This window comes from Tursiops truncatus, chromosome 14 (genome assembly GCF_011762595.2).
Source record: "Tursiops truncatus isolate mTurTru1 chromosome 14, mTurTru1.mat.Y, whole genome shotgun sequence".
Classification (NCBI taxonomy): Eukaryota; Metazoa; Chordata; class Mammalia; order Artiodactyla; family Delphinidae; genus Tursiops; species Tursiops truncatus.
The window spans coordinates 59305236-59331869 of NC_047047.1; the positions used below are offsets into that span (position 1 = coordinate 59305236).

Sequence of the window (26634 nt, forward strand, 5' to 3'; positions counted from 1 at the left end):
AATTTAAAATTCAGATGTCCAGGGGCTTCCCTGGTGGCACAGTGGTTGAGAGTCCGCCTGCTGATGCAGGGGACGCGGGTTCGTGCCCTGGTCCAGGAAGATCCCACATGCCACGGTGCGGCTGGGCCCGTGAGCCATGGCCGCTGAGCCTGCGCGTCCGGAGCCTGTGCTCTGCGACGGGAGAGGCCACAACAGTGAGGGGCCTGTGTACCGCAAAAAAAAAAAAAAAATTCAGATGTCCATGTCCTGTTCCCCAGAGCTTAACCATAATCCTGGGAAGAGAGGCTGAGCATCTTTTGTTTTAAGCGTTCTAGATACTTTCCCTAAGCAACTTTGCTGCAGTCATTTTTGTTACAAACGTTCAAGTGTTTTGTTCATATATACTACAGTAGTACATGATTATGGTCAGTTGAATCTGGGTGCAGAACTGCAGAACAGAGGCCAACTGTCAAGTTATACATGGATTTTTGATTGCATAGGGGTCAGCACTCCTAGTGCACACATTGTTCTACCGTACACAATTTTTTGCTTATTCATTCCTCTTCTTGTTCATCATTCCACTTTTTCATTAAAATTTCTTCCTTCATTAAGAGAGGTATCAGTTTCCAAATACTAGGTTGCATATTTGTAACTGAGCTTTGTATTGTGTTGTGAAAGCCTTCTACATTGTTGTTTCTATCACATGTCTGTTGGTAGACATTGCAAAATTGTATGAGAAATGTGGGATCAACTCTGCACCTTTAAGGCCCTCGGCCTCTTTCTCCTCCAATGTGTAGTGTATTTTAAAATAAGAAACCAACTCTTGGTGCAACTCTTCATCCTCATTCGTCAGCTCAATAAAGCAATCAATAATGTTGCTAACTAGAAGAAATGCTAGTCTGTCATACAGAGTGAAGTAAATCAGAAAGAGAAAAACAAGTACCGTATGCTAACACATATATATGGAATCTAAGGAAAAAAAAAAAAGGTCATGAAGAACCTAGGGGCAAGACGGGAAGAAAGACACAGACCTACTAGAGAATGGACTTGAGGATATGGGGGAGGGAAGGGTAAGCTGTGACAAAGTGAGAGAGTGGCATGGACATATATACACTACCAAACTTAAAATGGATAGCTAGTGGGAAGCAGCCACATAGCACAGGGAGATTAGGTTGGTGCTTTGTGACCACCTAGAGGGGTGGGATAGGGAGGGTGGGAGGGAGGGAGATGCAAGAGGGAAGAGATATGGGAACATATGTATATGTATAACTGATTCACTTTGTTATAAAGCAGAAACTAACACACCGCTGTAAAGCAATTATACTCCAATAAAGGAGTTAAAAAAAAAAGAAATGCTAATGAACTTTGAAACCAAACTGTCAACCAGTTATTTTATCTTTGATGGCAAAATTGCCTTATGGCCAATTAGTTATGTGGCAAAAATGATTGCTGCAAAGAGAGGTCTATGGTAAAGATGCTTGGGATGAAAATACCAGATGTGATTTTAAGCTCCATGGATGATTCCAGTGTGTGACCAAAGGTGAGACATTGTCTTAGGAAATGGTTCTCTTGCTTGAAAACCAATTTCTGAATTTTTAAAAATCATGAACAGTCAATCCCTATATATTCAAATAATTATTAACAGGGTTTTATTTTTCATTTTTTTGTGGGGTTTTTCCTCAGTACAGTTGTTTAGGTTTTTTAAAATGTGTGTTTATGTTTTATTTCCTTGTTTTCTTCTTTTTAAATGTTTAATATACTCATGCCTCAAGATTCATAATATTTTTAAAGGTTGGCCCCAGTGTTTCCTGATGTTCAGTGACAATATTTAATATTCTCTCTGGCTTTTCTTCAGGCCACATTTTCTTTTACTTCATTTTGTGGGGACCTTTGTTTTCAGAGAATTCCTAAATATCCTGCTAAACACACCTGTAGATCATAATTATGAATAGCAGAAATCTCTTTTTCACAGGCTAGTTATTACATTTCCTCCCCCTTGGAATTCTGTAATTTCTCAATTATATAGATGAATATAGTGTGTAAACATTTGCTAGAAAGTTACTTTATTCCTTATCATCACTGAAGACTTCCCAGCTTGGTACACAAATGCTTATTTTAAATAAATATTCTTAATACTCCCTATAATTCTTTTTGTTTGCTCTTTAGTCTCTTAATAATGCTAATATGACTTCATTGGGTCATGTGTTTATCAAGATTATTTTATCTGTATTTTTTCTAAGACATAAATTTTTTATTTTAATATTTTTCCTCTCTCATTGATGTGTTTATTTAGTTATTTAGTTATGGGGACTTTTAGTTTGGTCAAAACAGTATAAGTGATCCATATAATTTACCAGAAGTAGTTTCTAGAGGGCAGTGTTCCTTGTTGTCTTGCTTTCCATCTTCTTACGGTAAAATCCAGACCCTGATACCTCTTTCCTGACCGATAGCTTCTGCCTTCTATTTAGGAGCTTGCTCTGTCTCTTCTTGTTCCAGTTCCTGCTACACAGTGCTATCAGCATTATCCCTTTAAAATACAGATTTGATCATGTTACTGCCTTGCTCTGGAACCCCTTGTCTCTCCCCCTTTGGATATAGAATAATATAAACCACTAGTGTTTCTTGATCATAGTGGTTAGTTTTTTATAAACATCAAGTAATTTAATTTTGATAAGAACCATTTAAAGTTAATATTCCTGTTGATCGTTGAGAGGTTAAGCAGCTTATTTAAGGTGCTGTAGTTGGTAGGTTGCAAAGCTTGGACCCAGCTCTGTTGATTCCAGGCTTCTCTGTTTGTATGGTCCCTGTTGGGCTCCTGTGTACTTTTTTGCCTTCTTTCTACCCACCCACTTCATTCTCCAATCGTATGGGTCCACTGACTTACCTTCTCTCATTTACCTTGTACTTTCTCAATGATGACCCTTTCACTTTCACTTTCTACCCATGGAAACCTTGCTTCTCTTTATGATTCTGCTCAAATATCACTGTTGAAGTGATTGTCTACATTCCCAGTTAAAGTTTTTATTCCCTCTTCTAGAATTTTATTTTTCATTCTTGGCATTTCTCTTATCATGTTATATATTTGTTTTATTTCTCTTTTTACTAGATTGTAAGCCCCTGGAAGGCAAAGACTGACTGTCTTACCTTTACAAACCATAGGGCCTTACACTTAGAGGATGTGAATTTTTTAAAAAGTGAATTTTTTAAATGAGGTTTATTCATACAAATATTTTGTTAGAGATTTTGTAAAGATAGAATGTGAAATCCTTTTTATTAATCCTTAAGAATTATTGCAGCTAAGTTATGGGGATGTTTTACTTCCCATTAGATGTTTTCTAATTTAATAATAACTAAATCAAACTTAATAACATTTCAATTTTAAATTAAAATTTAATGAAAATAATTTTGATTCTATATTTTTACTCTTTTCAAAGGAAAATTTTTAAGCTGTTAGAGATATGTTTAAAGCATATTATGAGGTTTTATAAAATGTTGGTAACTCAAATATTTGAAAAGAGAATGAGCATTATAAAAAATCTAAATATTTCTGCACTTTTTCATTATTTACTCAGTAGGTTTTTTAAAATGCAAATAAACTTTAAAATTTCTAATTAAGTCATTATTTTCAATTCTTAAAAATTCAACTTTTTCCCAAAAAATTGAGACTCTTTTAGAGATACATGTAAGAATTTTTAATGGGAAAATTAAGGTCACAAAACAAGATGAAGCTAGGTTGGTATCTGCACCTAAAACATATGCCATAAGATCCTAGACTAATGTTAGAATTAGGCTACAAATTAGGCTTGGCGTTTTGCAGTGGGCAAAGTAAACAAGAAAACATGATTAGTTACATGATCAAATTGTTCATATTATAAAACCAACCAGAGAAATTTCTTTTATGGGCCCTCACAAAGAAGGGCTACTATATGAAGTAGGTGAACCATCCTCAGCAACATCCCTGCAAAAATGCGTTTACAGTTTCGTGTGACAGATATATATCAGGCTGTTCAGTGCAGGACAGTGACATACTGTATAGTGCGTTAAAGGATATTCTGTGAGGAGTCAAAATAAATCAGTGAGAGTATACAGTTTTGAAATCAGCTAAAGAAATTAGAACTGTCTGCAGCAGCATTTTGCAAGGTACTGATAGTTTAGAAAATGGTCTTTTTAAAAATTGTTTTAAAAAATTAAAGTTATTTTGTAAGGCAAGTACTTAAAGTTGTCTCTTAAACAACTTTAGTAACTATAAAACATTTTAGACTCACACCTTCATATTTTAGTCCTTGGTATACTAATCCCCAAAGTGTCTCAGTAATGTAGTCACAAAATGTAGAAGCCTTGAAATATTTACACAAAGGGCATATGTCAACAGATCTGTAAGTCCTGCTCTGGGCAAAGATTTTTTGGAAAGAAAGCTACCATAAAGAATCATGTATTTGTAATTACAGTGAGTATATTAAAGAAAATATTAGATAAATGCTAGGAATTATAGGTCCATTTGGCAGAAATGTAGGAATTGGTACTCCTGTGACTGTAGTTTGGGAATTATTGATCTTCTACCAGCACTATTCAATAGAATTTACTGTGATGATGGAAGTGTTCTGTATCTCCACTGTCCAGAATGGTAGCCAGTAGCTGAGGTGGTGATTGAGCACATGGAATGTGGCTAGAGTGACTGAGGAACTAAACTTTTAATTTTATTTAACTTTAATTCAATTTAAATAACTGCATGTGGCTGGTAGCTAACTGTATGGGAAGCTCAGTTCTAGAGGACAGGAAAGACTGCTTATCTTTCAGGCTTTGTAAGAGAAGCACTAAGTTCAAGATTGTATTCTCCATCAGTAACTGAATAAAGAAATTCTGTACTTCTAAGAAACACATGTTTTAAGATAATCAACGATTATTTATATTGCTTACTTTTATATTTTTGAACTTGAGAATTAACCAGGATGCACATGGTTGATCTTTTTGGATATTAATAGAATTGTTAGCAAATAGTGTTAGGCTAAAAACTACATTTAAAATTATTTTATAAGGTTGAAACATTTACTTATAAAATTAGAAAGCTCTAGGTATACTGATATAGGACCATTTTCCTGCAGTTTCCAGAGTGTGGATTCTTTGGCATGTATGACAAAATTCTTCTCTTTCGCCATGACATGAACTCAGAAAATATTTTGCAGCTGATTACCTCAGCAGAAGAAATACATGAAGGAGACCTAGTAGAAGTTGTTCTTTCAGGTAAGTAAATAGTTTATTTTGTTGCCTTTCTTTTCAACGAGCCTTATTTTTTGCATTTAACTAAATGCTGTGTTCAATTATACTTTGTACTACAGTTGCTTACTTCTTTCATCTGTAATAATGGTTACTATGTGATTTTTACTTTCAGGAAGGTTATATCACAGATGAGAAAGTAGGAAAATAAGCCCTGAATTACTTATTTGAGTGTTACTAAGCTAAGGGAATTATCAGTTGAACCAGAAGAGGAATATGTTCATCTCTTGAGTCAAAGAAATAAAACAATTACACTGAAATTCTGGTCCCTTTCCCCGTTTCTTTGAAGAGCATAGAAGAGAATTAGGGTTCAGAAAAGAAAATGAGAAAAAAAAGGAGAAATAATGAAGATTTAGAAGAGGAAACTGCAATACTGGTTGATTCCATGACTTAAATAATGCTCCTTCTCTTTTTGCCCTCTGTGGACATTTTCTTATTCTCTCCTTTCCTCTCTCACCCATTCTTGCCATCCATTGTCTTTAGCTCCTGCTATTATCTCATCCAACAAGTGGGCAGGATTGTTAGTGAGAAGTGTAAAGGAACAAAGAATATATATAGTAGGCCTGCAAAACTTCTTGTTTGGCAGCAAAGGAAAGACGGAGGAAGAGAGGAGAAGGGGAGGGAGGAAAGGAAAGAAATGGAAGAGAAAGAAAGGAAGAAAAGCCAGTCAAGAGTCCAGAGTCCTGCCACCATTTTTTTTCCTCTTCCCAAATTCATATTTGCAGCTTGTTCTTGAGATCCTCTCTGACTATCACCTTTCCTTATTAGTCTCTTATCCTTCCCATTCATCTTCTCTGCCACAACCCCAAATTCTATACACATCGCAATCCTTGTCTTTCTTTTCACTCCAGAGGGGCTTCACTCCCGGTCCTCCCTGGAGGTCATGCTCACATCTATTCCTCTCTTGCCCTGGACCCTACATCAGGCCACGGGGATATCCACTAATGACTTGCAGGTAGTGTTGAGAGGATGTCTGATGGTGGTTGCGTCTGCTGCTGTTGGCTTGCCCACAAAGGGGAGAAGAGTCTCTTTATCCTAACCACTAGGACTCTGGAGAACAGAGTGTATCCTGGGATCCTAAATTAGAACTGAGTGTGTTTCCCACAGAAACATTGCTATAACTTAATGTTAAGTTCTGCAATTTTTTTTTAACTTTAGTGTTCTATTTCCCAGTACATTATAAGTTAAATAGTTTTAACTAGCTAAAATAAATCTTGACAATTATTTGCAATGTTACCACTCCGAGAAAATGCTTTTGGAGGTCAAAATACCTACCTATAGACCTACTTTTGGAGCTCAAATTATTTGAATTTGGTGAAGTTCCTAAAATAGAGTTTGAAAACCACAATATTAGCTGCTGAAAATAATTTATTTTTATGGTCAGATGAAACTTTCAGAAAAAAAGATTCTGTGTACTTTGACAAATGAATATGGTCAATGTTCTTAATCTCATCACAATTACAAGTACCGGGTTTATTTGAATATTTTTCTTTTTTAAAAGCTTTGGCCACAGTAGAAGACTTTCAGATTCGTCCACATACTCTCTATGTACATTCTTACAAAGCTCCTACTTTTTGTGATTACTGTGGTGAGATGCTCTGGGGATTGGTACGTCAGGGACTGAAATGTGAAGGTATGTGTTCTAAATTTTTGTTTCATTTGAAATAGGATTTCACATTTGCGTTCAGTAATCATCAATGAAAAAACAAGATCATTGGTAGTGACTAGGTAGTACCCAAGGTTTAGAATTGGAGAGGTATGGTTATCCTGTATTGGAATTACCAGGGGGTGGGATGCGGGTGCACATTTCTGATTAGTCAATAAATATTTTCTGTAAAGGGCCAGAGAGTACATATTTTAAATTTTGCTGGCCATGTGGTCTCTTTACAATGACTTCACTTTGCTGTTGTATTGATAGCATGAAAATAGCCATAGACAGGTTGTAAACAAATGAGTATGCTTTGTTCCAATAAAATTATTTATGAACACTGGAATTTGAATTTAATATAATTTTCACATGTCATAGGAGTAATTTGGTACACAGTCTACAGTTTGCTGAAGTTCTTTAAGCCAGAGGTTCTCAAACTCTGTCGTGTATCAGAATCACCTTGAGGACTTGTTGAAACATACTTTGCTAGGCCCCATCCCCAAAGTTTTTGATTCAGTAGGTCTGTGGTGGAGCCCAGTAATTTAGATTTCTAACAAATTCTCAGGTGCTGCCTTGAGGAGCACACTTGAAGAAACCACTGCTTTAGCCAACTTAACCTTTCTAAATAACCTTTCTACACGTTTCCTATTCTTCTTAGCTTGTCATCTGGGTTCTTCATTAGGATAACTATTGCTGCCAGAGAAAATAAATAAAGGAAGCACCTATTTTTTTATGTACACACTTATATAGTAAAGTTAAAAAATTTTTTTTAACCTTTTAAAATATGTTTAGGCTGTGGATTAAATTACCATAAACGATGTGCCTTCAAGATTCCAAATAACTGTAGTGGTGTAAGAAAGAGACGTCTGTCAAATGTATCCCTGCCAGGACCCGGCCTCTCAGTTCCAAGACCCCTGCAGACTGAATATGTAGCCCTTCCCACTGAAGAGGTATGTATTCTAAGGTAATAGAGGGCATTTTACTACTTAGTCCTTACGTTTCTGCAGGATATATAACATCATCTTAAAACATAAGTTATATACTGAAAAATAGTAACATTCCTACACTTAAGAAACTTAAAACGTATTACTGTAGACAGGGCTTACCAATAGTCATGAATTGCATTTTGTATACTTTGTGATAACCTTATCACTTGGACCATAAGATCAACCTCCTAACCAGTATCCCGACTCCTGGTCTCCACACTTCACTACAGCTTAATATACAACAATTCTGATTAGATTACTCCCCACTAGGACACCTTTATATATTCTATGTTTCCGACAGTCTGTAATATTCATCATTCCTTGAACACACCCTTTCCCCCCTACATTTGCTCTTTTTGGTATCTATCCTACATGCTTTTTTCCAGACCTAGCTCAGCAGCTACCTTACCTGATTCCCCTTTACCTAGAAGTTACTTTTCTGAATGACATAGCACTTTTCAAATCTCCCTAATGGTGTGTATAGCATTCTACCTTAATATCATAGTGTTTGTAGCTTATGATCTATTTAGAGAGGACAATATTCACGACTTTGTTTGCCCCATCATGCCCAGCACCATACCTTGTACTTCTGGGTACTCACTCATAAATGAATGAGTGTTTGAGTGACACCACTGATCACTGATCCTTAATATTCCAGTGAGGTATATTAGTAGATCTCTATACCATGAGACCGCTGGGACTCAGAACAGTCAAGTGACTTGACTGAAGTCACAGAGCAAATTAGTAAGCAATATTAGAATTCAACCCAGATCTGATTATTTGTAAATCAATGACTTTTCCTCATATCTTGTACCCCTCAAGGGTAAATGTAGTAGATCAGGGAAGAAAGAAATAACCACCTATTCATTTGGTACTACTTAAAATGACTTCCATCTATACATTACAATCTTAACATTTAGTTATTTCTATAACCCCTTTGGTCTTCTATATATTAATGGCAAAATCAAGTCTTTGGGCTGTTGTCTTGACACCCTCGTCACAAGATTTTGCTAAACCGAGGCACTGGAGTAAAAGCTTCTGCAATTCTTTCACAAAAATCCCATATTTCCATATTGCGTAGCCCTACTATGAGATTTTTAAAGTAGAATAAGAATGCTGTAGCATTAGGAACTGAGAGCAAAGAGTTATTATAAACACATACAAAAGCTTGGGGAAAGATTGGTAATAGAAGAGTTAATACATTTTGTACACAAACTGCACAGGAAACTTAGCTAAGATTGGGAACTGTAGGATGAACACATGTTGTTTTGAGAACCCCACAAATGATACTGGTGTGTCAGCCATACCCACTGAGTATTGCAAGATTAGGAAATGGCAGGACAGAGCAGATGAATAATGTATTATTCATTCATTTATATTTTATCCCAAAGATGAAACTTCCTTAGGGAAATATGAGAAGTAGAGTGACATGTTTGAATTGGTTAGATTGTGCAGAGTATTTTAGAACAAGTAGAAATTGTAGAGAGGAATCTCAGGGTTACATTTGTCAGTCCAAGCGTGCAGTCTCAAAATTATGAATAAGGTACAGTAAGAGAAGAGCTGAGAGCTCATGGAGGAAAATCAGAGGGAAGAAAGAGTAGTAAAAGAGTATACTCTAAAGGAATGAAGGAGATAGCAGTGTGGAGATGGGAGCAATCTGAACCAAGTTTAGAGAAGCACTAACTCTAAGTGGCTGCCCAGTAAGAGCCTCATAACTTCTCAGGTGCCAGTCTTCACGCTGGCTGCTTCACTTAGCTTTTCTGTGTAATCCTCACCCCTGTCCTGGAAGGTATAGCTGTTATCCTGATTTTGTATGTAAGGCACGAGGAAAAGTTTCTAAGGAGTCAAGATATTAAACTTCATTGACTACTAGATAAGAAAAGGCCAGTTGGAACAGGAGCCTTTGAATCTGACTCTGGGGTTGTCATCGTTTACACGTAAGAAGGCAGCTTCTGTTAGTTTCTGAAGTCAGTCTAAAGGGAATCAAGTAAAGAGATGGAGAGGCAGAAGAAGATAGACTGTTCATTGAATTTGGTTAAAATGGAACCACTGAGATTAGAGAAACCAGAATTGAGTGATGGCTATTTGGAGATGAGAGAGATTAATGTTCATTGCAATGCATTTGGGAAGTTTTTTTTTTTTTGGCCGTGCCGCACAGCTTGTGGGATCTTAGTTCTCGACCAGGGATCAAACCCACGCCCTCAGCAGTGAAAGCGCAGAGTCCTAACCACTGGACACCAGGGAATTACCCATTTGGGAAAATTCCTGAGGGGTAGGACAGAATCAAAGTAGAAGGAAACTTCTGGGCCTAAGTGTACACATAAAAGTAGAGATATTTCTTTCATTGAATAATGTTCCAAACTCAAATACATATAATTGGGGAATTGCCCCCTTTAAATGCTTTTATTGCCTTTATTGTTTTACATGACTGAGAGTTGGCAATATTGTTATGAAGTTTTTGTGAGCAATACTTCAGCCAAAATTAGTTTAAGCCCACACTGTGGAAATAATTACTTTTAGAAGATTTCTGGCTATACATTAATAAGAAAGAAATAAGAGTTTAAGCTAAGCAGTAATTTGGAAAGAGAGACATTAAAGCAAAGTAAGAAAACTTTCATTTAATTCTAGTTACTCTCATCTGAGTGCTCACATTTTAACCAAGTGCTCTAGGTAATTCTACCAACATTCTCTGTCCTCCAAATTCTGGTTAAGTCCTCTGTACCTTTCCTGCCTTCCTCACTAAATAGACGGTAAACCACTGTTACTGGTAAGATTGCAGTATGTGCCCAGGTATGCTGGGATTGGGAAAAGGTTAAGAATCACTGGACTGGGCTTCCCTCGTGGCGCAGTGGTTGAGAATCCACCTGCCAATGCATGGGACATGGGTTCGATCCCTGGTCCAGGAAGATCCCACATGCCGCGGAGCAACTAAGCCCGTGCACCACAACTACTGAGCCTGTGCTCTAGAGCCTGTGACCCACAACTGTTGAGCCCGCGTGCCGCAACTACTGAAGCCCGCGCACCTAGAGCCCGTGCTCCACAACGAGAGAAGACACCGCAGTGAGAAGCCTGTGCACTGCAACGAAGAGTAGCCCCTGCTCACCGCAACTAGAGAAAGCCCGCACGCGGCAACGAAGACCCAACACAGCCAAAAATAAAATAAATAAATTTATAAAAAAAAAGAATCACTGGACTGTTATGTAGAAGACCCAGGTCTAAGTTTTGATTTTAATACTAATGCTTTAGTAGTATTAATCCCGTTGAGCCCGTTTTTTCATATGTAAAATAGGGCTAATAACATAAATAACTACTTGTACTAGACATGAAAAATTGGGTGGCACCTACAACCACAGTCCCCTGAGTAGTTCCTTATAAACATGCTCTGTACCATGTCCCTGATACCCCAATCCCAGCAGGACCTGACAAAGGGCAAAACTGGCTAAATCAGCCTTTCCATGTTACATGTTTTAAACTTGAGACAAACTGAGTGGTAGAGGCAGAAGCAAGAGAAGCACAGTGTTGAGTCACCACTAGACTAGGGGGCCAGGGATGAGCAAAAGCTTAAAGCATCTGTTTCTAGTTCCCACTGGCTGCTTTACCAGCTCTGCAGAATCACTGTGGTGCTCCTTTTGCTGAAGGTGTTGTGTAAATGGAGAAGGGGTGGGCCACACTAGAGCAGGATACCCTAGACAGCTGAAATATGTAAGTTTGGTTCGTGTTTTAACATTCTTTTTGTACTTTCCTTTTTTTTAAAATTTATTTATTTAGTTTATTTATTTTTGGCTATGTTGGGTCTTCATTGTTGTGCGTGGGCTTTCTCTAGTTGCGGCGAGCAGGGGCTACTCTTCATTGCGGGGCTCAGGCTTCTCATTGTGGTGGCTTCTCTTGTTGCGGAGCACGGGCTCTAGGCGTGCAGACTTCAGTAGTTGTGGCTCACGGGCTCTAGAGCGCAGGCTCAGTAGTTGTGGCGCATGGGCTTAGTTGCTCCGCGGCATGTGGGATCTTCCTGGACCAGGACTCGAACCCGTGTCCCCTGCATTGGCAGGCAGATTCTTAACCACTGTGCCACCAGGGAAGTCCCATCCTTTTGTACTCTTCTTAAACTGCTTCATAATTTTCTTGAGAACATTTCTGGCTACACTTTAGTGAAAAACTATCCATCAGAGGCTGTTATCTATGTTATTTTTATAGTGCTGTCCTCCAATGGTCAGTCCTTTTCTTTTTCCTTCTTCCTACTTTTTTCAAAAAAGCCTTTTATTTTCTCCTCCCCTCATTTCTCCTGTATACTTCTCTATCTCTTGGTTTTTTCTGGCTTCTTTTGCTTCTAGTGGTTGAACATATCAATGTACCATGACTCAGCTTCTCTGAGTTACAGACATTACTAGTTATAGAAGGAAGTTCTGGCAGTGAAGATGCAAGCAGCTACAACAAAATCGTTATACGTCTAGGTGGTAGTTAGGTATTTGGATTTTGTTCTTGAGAATATAGACTGTATTCATTTTCATATTTCTGATATAGAGACTGGCCAGTTATAATCAGTGAATGCTGAATTAATATGATGAACCATATTCATCTGACCTATAATTTAAATTGATTATTTCCTTTGTATACTTAGAAAGGTTCATAGTTAAATAATCCATTTATCCCTCAGATTACACAAAAAATTTTAACCAACACCACCTTTAACTTTCCTTTTTGCTCACCTAAGAGAAAAAACCCAAATAATTGGAAAATACTTAAAATATTAAGGAACTTCCTAAAGCATAATTACTAAGGGTAAAGTTGTTTTAGTTTGTATCTGCCATTGTTTGTATCATCAACATTAATTAAACTTAGATTTTCACATGCTTGTTTTAGTATTTGTTAAAATAAATTAGAAAAACTAAGGCTTGTTTCAGAATGTTTTCAGACGTTGTATTCAGTAACTCAGTGTGAGCAGCACTAACATTTTCTGAATTTACTTAATTTTCCTGTGACTAATTTCTTGGTAAGGTTTTTGAAGGTATTTGAACATGTTATAAATTCATTTTAAGTTCTGTTTTTTATTTGTAAAATGTCATATGTGCCTGGAAATAATAGTTAATCAGTGAATATATGTATGTGAGGATGAAAATATCTTTTTGTCTTCTAGCATAAATAATAGCAAAAAAAGTCTGCACTTTTCTCATTCAAGGGTTGGTAAGCTAAGCTTCCAAAGGAAACTGCTGAGATGCACATTTTTAGGTTTTTGGCTTTAGTGTTTGAAATAAATGACTTTTGTGGTCAAGCCCTGATCTTAATACTTTGTTTTTAATATCGACTTACACTTATAGAAATTACTTATGTTTTAGTCACATGTTCACCAGGAACCCAGTAAGAGAATTCCTTCTTGGAGTGGTCGCCCAATTTGGATGGAAAAGATGGTCATGTGCAGGGTAAAAGTTCCACACACATTTGCTGTTCACTCTTATACCCGTCCCACCATATGTCAGTACTGCAAGCGGTTACTGAAAGGCCTCTTTCGGCAAGGAATGCAGTGTAAAGGTAGGATTGGATGTTTTTCTTAAGTAAAATTTATATTTGTTTTTGTTAGCAAATACAGGTTTAAAATATTTTTTATTTCAGAAGCATTAAGCAGATACCTGTAAATTGGGCTCATACTTAACTTAAAAAAGATAAAATTAATATGCACGCACCTGCATGCGACGACTAGTATCTGCAATATGTGTATACTGTACCAGGAGCTGTGCTAAAGAAAAATTAGAGTATAAACAGAAAACCTAGAATTTGGATCTGAGGTGTGGCTGCTTAACACTTGCCAATATGGAACAGTTAGTAAGCAGATAAGCTAATATTTGACCTTAAGTCTTTCTAATTTCAAAGCCAGACACTACCCAAAATATAAAATAATGCCCTCCTCTTGCCATTAAATATTCATACACACACACGCACACCAACATATTACAGGTGTTTTGTTGTTTTTGGTTTTTTTTTCTAATTACGTAGCTATGGAGCTGTACAAAAATTGTCATTCCAGACAGTAATCACACTGAAATAGGCAGACTATAGTAGAAGCCAGTGGAATTGTAATGGGGACCACCTGTATTTGGATACTAACCCAGAACACTATCATAGTATTCCAGAAACATCTCTTAATGAACTAGGTTTTTAATAGAACAATGGAATAAGTTTTTCCTCTAGTTACATAATGTTTTAATGCTTTTTAAAGATGCTTTTATCTTTTTGTCCCATATCTTCTTCTCAACAGTGCTACACAATTATGTGAAACCAAAATAGAGTTCAAATATGTTTTAAGGCATTGAGCCAGGATAAGACATAACTAATTTGTCTATAATCTTATGTACTTATTTTTCATGTGATTATTTTAATAGTTCTTGATACTATACTTTTTATATAGAACTATTTGTGGAATTGAATTACCTAGTTTTATCTAGGTAAAACATTACAGTTGAGATCTTTGCAACAATAAATCCTGTTTACAATGTTGAATCAAATAATTATATGTAAATTTAACTTAAATATATAAGAAAACTTTTCTTGGCAATATATGGCTACATAGGATAATATCAAATAGAGAATAGGTTGTACATTTGTTGCCAATATTTAATAACCATCAGGCAGGCTTAATTAAATGTTGAAATTTTATTTCAACAGCTTACTTTTGAATATGAGTTAATATATAAATTAATACTTTAAAATATCAACACTAAAGTGGATTGGCAAGCAGCCACTAAGGAATGTTTTGGGAAAGAACATTAAGAACAGATGTACAAATTCTAGCCAGCAGATAATTTTAGTAAAGGTAGTAAATAACACCGTTCTGCTGAGCAGAACAGAAACATTCTAAAACCACATGCAAAAAAATACAGTATTTTATAAAGGAACTAAAATAAATATGTAGATTAATGAATTTTGAAATAAAATCAGTGAACTCTACCACTGGGTTATTAGTTTAACTTCTTAGAGCTCTAAAAGAATAATGTTTTATGCTTATATTGGTTCAGAAAGTATCAGGTTATATTTCTCTTTAAGTATTTTAGTTATCTATGAAAAAATCATAATTTAATTTAGGGATCCTTGTATTTTTATAATATGAATTAAGATACTTAAAAAGTAAAGTAGTCATTTTCATTCACTTGTCAAGCTAAGAAAAAAAATAGTTAAGATAAAACAGTTATGCTGGAACGTTTAAGAAAACATACAATTCTAAGAACAGCAGTTCATTTATTCATTCATCTGTTTATTTTCTACTTCATTATGTTAAAATTTCAAGGCAGCTTATATAAGCATATATAGAATAAAAGAAAGCATAAACTAATTAATAAAAACATAGGTAGGAATATGGAGAAGTATAAATGCCTGTCATTAGAACCTACATACTTAGCTGCAGGTGGGCCACAAATTTGGCTCTACATTTCAAAGGGAAAGGGAAACCTTGTTATTTTCAGAATTTGCAAATCTCATGAGATAAAAAACTAATTATTTAAGATGCATGCAAGATATTAATATCATATATGAATTTCTTAGGGTCTCTTATTTTTAAAGACATTACTATATAATGCAAGTTTTATCCTCCACCAAAATATTAATTTCATGGAGCTTTTTCTTGTAATGACCTTTGCCCTGTGCTATTGGCATGATTCCCAGAATTTTCTTGAATCACAGGGGTTACAGAATTATTCTAAAGCAAGACTTGAAATTATTTTTACCCATTTATTGTTGGTAGAAGTATTTCGAAGGTTGTGTTAGACAGTAGTTATAGCAGTGGGTCTCAATTTTAGCATTAACTAAAGAAGTCATTAAAGCACACATTTCTCAGCCCCACTCCCAGAGTTACAGATGTTAGGGGTAGGGCCCAAGAACATGCGTTTCTAACAAGTTCTCAAATGATGCTGCTACTGCTGGTCTGATGGCCACAGTTGGGGACCACTGAGTTACACAGTAGTATGGTACAGTTGGGATCTGACACTGATCTGCAATGCAATCAGCTCTGAGGTTCTTGCAGGCTGAACAGAGCCATTTTGTAATGCAGGTGAGAGACCTTGTGCATGAGAAGCTCAGGCCTTCCTTACAGGGTTGTATGGGAAAGCCCTTACTAATTCCTAATAAATGGTTGTAGAATTGCAATCCCTTTTCTGCATGTGCACCAGGTCCTAATAATTAGGAATTGAAAGTAAGTGCCTGACATATGTTGGAAAGGAATTTAATCAGCCTGAGAAACTCTTAAGGGGTATGTGGAAAGAAGAATGTGAGGTAAGGGAAGGAAACATGGAGCTGCAGCAACATTTTGGCAAAGTGTTATACAAGTAGTATAAACTTCATTTTACAGATATAGAAACTGAGCCCTGAGGGATTTAACAACTGTTTAAGAGGTAGTGTTGGAATTTGAAACCAGACCTTTAATCCAAAGCCTGAGTTCTTAGTAGAGGAAATCTTTATTATCTCATCATCATTATTAATAATACTCTGTGTGTGAGTAAAGAAAGTCTTTAACCATATTTTGATACTGCCTGACATTTTTATATAAATTAATAAGGTGAATATTTTATTTTAGATTGTAAATTCAACTGCCATAAACGATGTGCATCAAAAGTACCGAGAGACTGCCTTGGAGAGGTTACTTTCAATGGAGGTAAAAGTCCTTTTCTTAATTTCCAGAAAAGATCACAATTCTTTTGTGTATTATCTTTGTATAAGGTTATATTTGCATATTTTATTTTGCTTACTTTGTTTTTTAACTTCGACTTTTTTCTGATTTAATAATCAAGCAAAATACGGAGATCAGTAACAGTATACTTTTAATTATACCTTTCTGTCTTACCTTTAACCACCTACCACCCTGTAGTCTAGTGTGGCCAGTGGTGCTGCATATCCTCTTTTATCTTTAATACTTATTTTATAACCCTGCTGTTCTTAGAACTATTTCATATTTCTAGTATTTATTGATTGCTTACTGTATGCCAGGCACTGTTCTAAACTCTTTACATATATTGACATTTAAACCTAAGAACAACCTTTTGAGATAAGGACTTACAGATGAGTAAACTTAGACACAAAAACATTAAATTAAATAACTTGCCCCAAAATATAACCAATAAGTGGTAGAGTTGGGATTTGAACCCATATGGTCTGGTTTCTTAGTCCATAGTCTTTTAGAACTTAATGTACTGTCTCACTTTCTCTTTCTCCATCAAATAATCATTAGCGAAACATTTTTGCTTTTTACCATTTTTTTTTTGTTTCGTTTGTTTGTTTTCTCTTTTCAATATTATATCATGCAAAGTGATTACCGTTTTTGGAAGGAAGGAGTAATGACTCTAAACTTTCAGCATAATTTTTCCGTAACATTTACATGACTAGTAAAAATTGAATGTAAGTAGTTCTGTAGAAGAAAAGCATAAGGAGTGGAAATTAAACTCCTTAAGAATTTAACATTTTCTCTTACGGCATGTTTTCTGTGGTTGCTATTTAACACCATTGACAGAACATGATTGGTTTTCTCATTTCAGTTGCTTGGAATTGATGCAGTTTTTCAATGATTAAAGTCTTTTCTAGATTTATCTAGTTCATGTATTTTTGTACTTCTCTACCTTTTGACAAATGGATATGAAATACTATTTTATTTATTTTAATGTGCGTTTTTCTTTATATTAATGAGTTTGAGCATCTTTCAGATGTTTACTGGTTAATTATGGGTTTTTACCCTATAAGTTACCTGTTCATATGCTATATATTCTACTAATTCTTTGTCAGCTTTATTGAGATATGATTTGTATACCTTACAGTTCACACATTTAGTTTATTCACAGTTATGCAGCCATCACTACAATCTAATTTTAGAACATTTTCATCATCCTGAAAATAACTCCATACCTATTAGTAGTCACTTCCCATCCACTCTTCCCCATTAGCCCTGGCAACCACTAAATCAGCTTTTATCTCTATGGGTTTGTCTATTCTAGACATTTCATATAAATAGAATCAAACAATGTGTAGTCTTTTGTGACTGGTTTCTTTCATTTAGCATAATGTTTTCAAGGTTCATCCATGTAACATGTATCAATACTTCATTCTTTTTTTATTGATGAATAATATTCCTCTGCATGAATAGACTACATTTTATTTATCCATTCACCAGTCAGTCGATGGTCCTTTGAGTTGTATCTCCTTTGGAGCTATTATGAACAATGCTTCTATGAACACTTGAGTACTGATGAGTACGTATGTTTTCCTTTCACTTGGGTAGATAGCCAGTAGTGGAATTGTAGAGTCATATGGTAACCCTGTGTATAACATTTTGAAGACTGCCAAACTGTTTTCCAAAGCAGCTGTACCATTTTACATTATCACCAGCAGTGTATGAGGATTCTAATTTCTATGTATCCTGCACCACTTGTTATTGTCTGTCATTTTGATTATTGCCATCCTAGTGAGTATGGAGTGATGTCTCGTTGTTTTGATTTGCATTCCCCAGATATTGCATATCTTTTAATATACTTATTGGTCATTTTTACATCTGCTTTGGAGAAATATCTATTCTCGTCCTTTGCTCATTTAACTAGGTTACTTATCTTTTTATTATTGAGTTGTAAGAGTTCTTTAAGTATTCTGGATACAAGTCCCTTATTTGATATATGATTTGAAAATGCTTTCTCCCACACTGTGTGCTGTCTTTTCACTTTCTTGAGGTATCATTTGCAGCAGAGAAGTTTTTAATTTTGATGAAGTCCAATTTATTTATTTTTTTCTTTTGTCACTTAGGTTTTTGGTAGTATATCTAAGAAGGCTTTGCCTAACTCAAGGTCACAAAGATTACTCCTGTGTTTTCTTCTAAGAGTTTTATAGATTAAGCTCTTACATTTAGGTCTGTGATCCACTTTAAGTTAATTTTTGTAATTAGTTTAAGGAAGAATTCCAGTTTCATTTTTTTTGCATGTAGATGTCCAGTTGTCCTAGCACCATATATTGAACAGACTATTTGTTCTTTCTTCATTGTATTGTCTTAGACCCTTGCAGAAAATCAGTTGACTAGATGTGTAATAGTGTTAGCTAATCTTTTACTTTGCTTCTAGTATCTTTCGGCATGTCAGAATTTAAAATTATAATGCAATCAAATTAATTTTCTGCCTTATGGTTTGTACATTTTATATTGTCCTAAGAAATGTTTCTTTATCCTGAATCATAAAAATATTTTTCTGTATTTTCATTTAAGAATTTTAAAACTTTTTTTCACATTTAATACACTGTCTCTGTTTAGGTGTATTGATATTCCATTAATATAAAATTCTGAATTCATTTAAAACTTTGCCAGAACCTTCTACTCTGGGAACAGATACAGATATACCAATGGATATTGACAGTAGTGACATGAACAGTGATGGTAGTCGGGGCTTGGATGACACAGAGGAACCATCTCCCCCAGAAGATAAAATGTTCTTCCTGGATCCATCTGATCTTGATGTGGAAAGAGATGAAGAAGCTGTTAAAACAATCAGGTAACGTGTGTGTAAGGATTGCAAGCTACTTCCAAATGCAGGGTCAGTCCAGGAGCTCTGTTAAGAAAGAACAAGCCACATCTCTTTAAGTGGGACCTAAAATGTAATTTAAAATCGGTTAAATTGTGCCTAATACTTTTACATGTACCACAGTATTTTTCTGAAATAAATTATATTACTCTTGCTATCCACTCAAGATGGGAAGGTATGAGAATCCTGTTTTCTTAAAGAGGAAAATGCTTTATTTAAATATAGTCTAGATATGATATCTAGCTGTAGAGCATCCACCACAAAGTGCCAAAATTGAACCATCAGTTGAAGCAACCAATTTCTTCACACAGGCAGATTACCTGATGTTGGAAACACCAGTAAGAATCTATATCTGAGAATGTTGCACAAAGATGATGGTGATGAATTTGGGGACAGTTTTCATATTACAGTTAATCTATTAGCACTTTGTAAAAATGCTACCAGATTATAAGACTTAAATATCTTCCTATGTTTATAGAAATTCAGTTTTTTATAGATACAGCCTATAGGATATACTACTTTGTGATAAAATTTATCATGCTGCCTAGGGTAGGAAGATTTCTAGCAGCAATCCCAAATGAGACCCTCTCCCAGGCTCCAGATTTTCCAAATGGGGAGGATTCTTTCTGCTCTATTCATTGTTTTCTTTTCTTTTTTTAATAAATTTATTTATTTTTGGCTGTGTTGGGTCTTCATTGCTGTGTGCAGGCTTCCTCTAGTTGCGGTGAGCTGGGGCTACTCTTCATTGCAGTATGCAGGCTTCTCACTGCGGTGGCTTCTCTTGTTGCAGAGCATGGGCTCTAGGTGTGCGGGCTTCAGTAGTTGTGGTGCATGGGCTCAGTAGTTGTGGCTTGCAGGCTCTAGAGCGCAGGCTCAGTAATTGTAGCGCATGGGCTTAGGTGCTCCGCGGCATGTGGGATCTTCCCAGACCAGGGATTGAACCCGTGTCCCCTGCATTGGCAGGCGGATTCTTAACCACTGTGCCATCAGAGAAGTCCCTCATTGTTTTCTTATGTTTTGTGACCCTCCAAAAAAATGTGATGACAAATAATGATGACTTACAGTATTACCTTAGTCTTTTATAAATTAACTATGTATCATCATAACAGGATTAATTTATTTTCTTCTTCTTAAGCCATTGTTTATCTTCCTAAGATATTTTGAAGAATTTTAGCTTAATTATCTTTAAAAGGGCTTGATGAGCTTACAGTATTTATGATTTTTTAAGTTGAAGTTGTAAATATTTGTCATAAATTTAAAATATTTTTTAGTCCATCAACAAGCAATAATATTCCGCTAATGAGGGTCGTACAATCCATCAAGCACACAAAGAGGAAGAGCAGCACGATGGTGAAGGAAGGGTGGATGGTCCATTACACCAGCAGGGACACACTGGTCAGTAATCACAGGCATTTTATTATGGTAGTGAAACTTTGTTATGTGCTTTATTTTGTGCATTTTTAAAATCAAAATGAAAATGAGATATATATTAAGACATCATAGTACTGGAACTATCATTACATTTGTAAAGAGTATTTCAAAAGTGGAATATTTAATGTACTATTTTTATAAACTGGTAGAGCAGTAGAGATTCAAAGCGGGTCTGGTGGTATAACACCAAATGCACAATCTATGAAAGAAATAATTGATAACACTGGATTCATTAAAATAAAAAACTTCTGCTTGGCAAAAGACAATGTTAAAAGATTGAGAAGACAAGCCACAGACTTGGAGAAAATATTTGCAAAAGAGACATCTGATAAAAGACTGTTCTCCAAAATATACAAAAAACTCTTAAAATTCAACAGTAAGAAAACAAATAACCTGATTAAAAAGTGTTCTGAAGACCTTAACACGTACCTCACCAAAGAAGATACTTAGATGGCAAACAAGAATATGAAAAGATGCTCCACATCATATGTCATCAGGCAAATTAAATGCAAATTAAAACAGTGACATACTACACACCTGTTAGAATAGCCAAAAACCTAAACACTGAGAACACTAAATTCTGGCAAGATTAGAGCAACGGGAACTTTCTTTGACTGCTAGTAGGAACACAAAAATGATATTGCCGACTTTTGAAGACAGTTTGGCAGTTTCTTACAAAACTTAAAATGCTTTTACCATGTGATCCATATGTTGTACTCTTTGCTGTTTACCCAAAGGAGATAAAAACTTATGTTCATACAGAAACCTGCATATGGATATTTATAGTAGCTTTATTAATAATTGCCAAAAACCTGGAAGTAATAAATGTCCTTCAGTAGGTAAGTGGATAAATAAACTGTGGTACATCCAGACAATGGAATATTATTCAGCACTAAAAAGCAATGAATGAGCTATCAAGCCATGAAAAGACATGGAGGAATCTTTAATGTATATTACTAAGTGAAAGAAGCCAATGTAAAAAGATTACATACTGTATGATTCCAACCATATGATATTCATTCTAGAAAAGGCAAAACTATGGAGGCAGTAAAAAGATCACAGTTAGGGGTGGAGACTTGTAAGTATGAATAGGCATAACACAGAATTTTTAGGGCAGTGAGAATACTCTATATGATACCATGATGATAGATACATGTCATTATGCATTTGTCCAAACCCATAGAATGCACAATACCAAGAGTGAACCATAATATAAACTGGACTTTTGTGATTATGATGTGTCAGTGTAGGTTTATCAGTTGTAACAAATGTGCCACTCTGATGAGGGGTGTTCATGATGAGGAGGGTTACACATGCGTTGGGACAAGGGAGTATATCGGAAATCTCTGTATCTTCCCCTTAATTTGCTGTGAACCTTAAACTGCTCCAAAAAAGTAAAGTATTAATTTTAAAAAATGATTTAAAGACATACGTAAAAAAAAAAATTCTGCATGGCAAAGAACAAAAGCAAAGACAAATGACAAACTGGAAAAAGTATTTTCAACTCATATTCTAAACAAGTGGAAAAAAAGACCAGAATACAGTAGAAAAATGGGCAATGAATATGAACATTCACAGACAAGGAAATACAAATGACTTTTAAATGTAAGATCTTGATCTCGTTTTTAATTAAAAATACAATTTAAAATTTTACCAAAATACCAATTTTTATTTAGCACTGTAGCAAAAGATCAAAAGGTCTAGTAACATGCTGCATTAGTGAAGGTTTGAGCAAGTTAGGCATGTTTGCTGATGAGACTGTAAATTCGATCAAATCTTGTGCCAGATAATTTAACACTGTCAAGTAAAATGACATGTGCATGTATCTTTTGACCGAGTAAGCCAACCTTTAGAAATTTAGCGTATAGGTAAATTATATATCTGTGTGTGTGCAATACATATGTATCTGTGTATGCACGCATAAGATTCTTGCAAAGGAATCCCCAAAACTTAATAACATTGCTTGCCTGGAGTAAGGGTGGGAGTGAGATAGGAGTGATGATGCAAGTATAGTTTTCACTATATATCTTTTTAATTCTCCGAATTTTGAACCGCACGAATTTTAAACCTATTCAAAAGTACAAGCTTATGGATAGAAATGAAAGGGAAAGGAAAGTTCAGGCACTTTGGAGGAATCATTACTTTTGAACCTCACAGTTTTATGCTCTTTATAGAGAAAGAGGCATTATTGGAGACTGGACAGCAAATGTCTAACATTGTTTCAAAACGAATCGGGATCAAAGTATTATAAGGTAAAGATTTCACATCTTTAAAAAAATATGTACATTAAAATACTGTATGTTTTCCAAATATATCCAAATAATATTTATTAATTGTTATATTGGCTTATACCTATTACAACTGTTCCTAATGTAGTTTATAGAAGTCACTGTTAAGTTCCTTGTTGAAGCAACTGTCCCCTACCCCTCCATTTCACCCCCCATAACAGCCCTGCTACCAAAGGTGGTTTTTGTTGCGTGTTTGTTTTTGTCCTGTCAGGTTGCTGCTGCTTATCTTCTGGGTACCAAATGGTCCTCCATATCTGTGGATGCCTAACCATTTTATACAATGGACTTGAGCATCTGTGGATTTTGGTATCCACGGGGAGTCCTGGCACCAATCCCCCTTGCACACTGAGGGATGACTATACTATGATTTAGATTAGACTGTTAAGAAAGTCCCATGATCATTGCTGGTCCAGAAGAGGCAAATGTGGTATTCAGCATTTCTCCCATCTTCCATTTTACCTTAGACCCCAGTTCTTAGATGCTTCCTTTGGCTCTTCTTTTCCTTTGTATAGTCCTCTTTGCTTGACTTGCTTCACATTTTGCCATGTCACAGACTGACACCCAACAAAACTGTCAGTGTAGCAGTTGTATCAGTAAGAAAAAGTATAGAAACTAGTGAATTGCTTTGAACTGGTTGGGTTTTTTAAAATAAGTTTTTTGCTTTAGGAAGGGGACTAAACATAAATGATTGTTACAGTTATGGACAGAACCAGAATGGAGTGCTTGAATAACTTAACACTAACATTCTTCTTTTGCTGCTGTTATTTCTGTTTCGTACTCCTTTGGGGCTGTATCTTGCAGATAGCCAGTAGAGTAGTAGCTGTTGAGTTGATTCAATGAAAACTGGGAAATGACAAGTGTAGTGGCAATTGCCCTCCTAAATCCTTTCCTTCCTTTCATTCTAATGATCTGCTACAGGCCTGAATCACTAGCTTGATTATTACACCCCATGCTCTGCCTCTGGCATTGATGGACATGCAGATCATTCAAAGCAGATACCATCATTAAGACTTGACTGTATGTCCCATGTGTCACGTACTTGTGTTTGTCTTAATGGTATTCACTAGAAACACATATCTTTGATGTTTAGTGTATTTGAAAATTAAAAAAGATGTATTCATATTTTATAATGCTTAATTTTTGCTTCAGGAAATTCCACTTTCAGAGATTCTTCGCATATCTTCCCCACAAGATTTCACGAACATTTCACAAGGCAGCAACCCACACTGTTTTGAAATCATCACTGATACTATGGTATACTTTGTTGGCGAGAACAGTGGGGACAGCTCTCACAATCCTGTTCTTGCTGCCACTGGAGTGGGACTTGACGTAGCACAGAGCTGGGAAAAAGCAATTCGGCAAGCTCTCATGCCTGTTACCCCTCAAGCAAGTGTTTGTACTTCTCCAGGGCAAGGGAAAGATCACAGTAAGCAATAAGCTTGTTGATGGCTTTTTTCCCCCTTTGGTTCTTAAGCATTTTGTGGGTGTAGTTGTGTTTCTGTATTTATTTTTAATGCTCATTTTAAGCTTCATTTTTAGTAACCAATACCATTAGTTAATTCCTTTATAAAATTATGTTGGTTATAGTACATGTATACAATCCCCAGAGCTAGGTTCCAGAGTCAGTGTCACTACATTTAAATTCTGGTTCTGCCAACCTGTTATGTGATCTTAGCAAGTACTTTCGTTCTCTGTAATAGTACCTACTTTATAGGGTTGTCAGCATTAAATGAAAGAGAACCATAAGGTGTTGAGTAAACTACTAGTATTAGTATTTTGCTTCATGGTGGGATTTTCAGGCTATAAAGTGTTACAGTTCACATACCCAGGAAATCTGTGAAGTCAGAAATGCTGTATTTCTTTTAACTGAATTAAAACATTCAGAAACATTAAAAAAATATTGAAACACATGTCCTTTGCACTAACAAAATTTATAAAGTAAAACCTAAATTTGATAAAGGTTCAAGTGAACACTTAATCAGAAAGCCATAGTAAAATGTCACTTTCCCTTCCATTGGCATTATTTTGTTTATGGGGAAACATCATTCATTCATTAGACAAATAATATTTAAATTGAAAGAGGTATCAACCATTTTCTTTTTTTCTTCTTTTTTGGCTGCGCTGCACAGCTTGCGGGATCTTAGTTCCCCGACCAGGGATTGAACCCAGGCTCCGGCAGTGAAAGTGCTGAGTCTTAACCACTGGACCTCCAGGGAGTTCCCTCAACCAGTTTCTAAATGTTCTTTATTTCAGTTCAGCTATGCTACTTGGTATGCCTGTTCTCGGCATTATGCTACGCCCTGAGCTAGAATACGAAAGAAACACAGAAAATTTAAAAGCTACTAAGGGAAATAGGACATAACGTATATAAGTGTTAGATGGTAGCATAAAGCAGTAGAGTGCAAAAATGAGTAGTGCATTTCTCGAGGAACTCAGATATGGATAGGAAGAGTAAGCAGAGACTTCATGATAGCGGAGCCTGATTTGAACCTTGACCTTGGATCTCAAGTAAGTTAGGATAGGCAGAGCTAACCTGGGAGGGGTGGAGGGGGTGTCACTGGTGTTGAGGAGACAGGTGTGATCAAAGGGATGAGGGTAATGACCATGAAAATGTTTGGTGTTGAATGTTGATTCCTAAAGGTTGAATAAATGGATATCCACAGTGCTTCTTAAATTTGAGGGGATTTTAGACAGAACTGTCTGATATTCTAATTAAAACCATGGACCTTTTCCCCCAGAAAATAATGCGGGCACATAACACACAAATTTTATATATAACTGGATTTAGGGACCTTCTCAAGCCCATCCATGGACCTCTTCCCTAGGGTTAAGAGTCCCTAAAAACAGGTTGCAGAAGGGCTAAGAGTGAGAACTCTGGAGGATGAAAGCCCAGTTCTGCTGCTTTACTAGCTTCATGATCTTGGCCTCTTCTGTTCTCTAATCTGAAAGGGAAATGATAATAAATGCATATGATGCACTTCGCATCATTCCTGACCCATTAGTGAAACTATTACTGTGTTGCTGCTGCCGCTGTCCTTGTAACGTGTCTAGAGTAGAGTTCTCCTGGGAAGCAACAGAAATTAAAACTGGGTGAAGTTAGACAGTGGAGGCCTTCGAAAGAAAATAAAATATTGACTTAAACCAGGAAACTGGAACTACTGAAAAGCAGAGTTTTAGGCTCATTAATTTAGTTGATGCTGTGCCTTTTATGTCTGTTTCATTAATATTTAATTTTTGGATTTTTAAAAATATTTTAAAATTGGCCTAATATTTTAAAATGGAGTTTTTCCACAGTCATCTTACTTATTTTTGATGTATAGTTGCTTATATTTCCTTCTTAATGAAGTTTTACATTTTTATATTTGGGATTATGAAGGAAATTTCATATCTTTGAGTTGTCACTGAGATTCTAGATTTTTGACAACTAGTCTCTTGCTTACTTTCCAAATTTCCCTTTTTCCTTTTTCTTGTCAGTTTCTTCCTTTGTTTACCAAAGTAATACA

The 26634-nt window shown here is 35.8% G+C and overlaps 1 protein-coding gene across 2 annotated transcripts in view; it reads left to right on the top strand.

Annotated features, from left to right (window-relative positions):
* Positions 1 to 26634, top strand: part of PRKD3 (protein kinase D3) — a 76854-nt gene that overhangs the window by 32470 nt on the left and 17750 nt on the right. For both annotated transcript variants that reach the window (XM_019942854.3, XM_019942855.3), the window contains 9 exons: positions 5082 to 5220; positions 6755 to 6886; positions 7694 to 7851; positions 13218 to 13410; positions 16442 to 16519; positions 19199 to 19382; positions 20684 to 20807; positions 23018 to 23095; positions 24281 to 24557. In XM_019942854.3, coding sequence (XP_019798413.1) covers positions 5082 to 5220; positions 6755 to 6886; positions 7694 to 7851; positions 13218 to 13410; positions 16442 to 16519; positions 19199 to 19382; positions 20684 to 20807; positions 23018 to 23095; positions 24281 to 24557 — 1363 coding nt within the window. The remainder of the gene's footprint in view (positions 1 to 5081; positions 5221 to 6754; positions 6887 to 7693; positions 7852 to 13217; positions 13411 to 16441; positions 16520 to 19198; positions 19383 to 20683; positions 20808 to 23017; positions 23096 to 24280; positions 24558 to 26634) is intronic.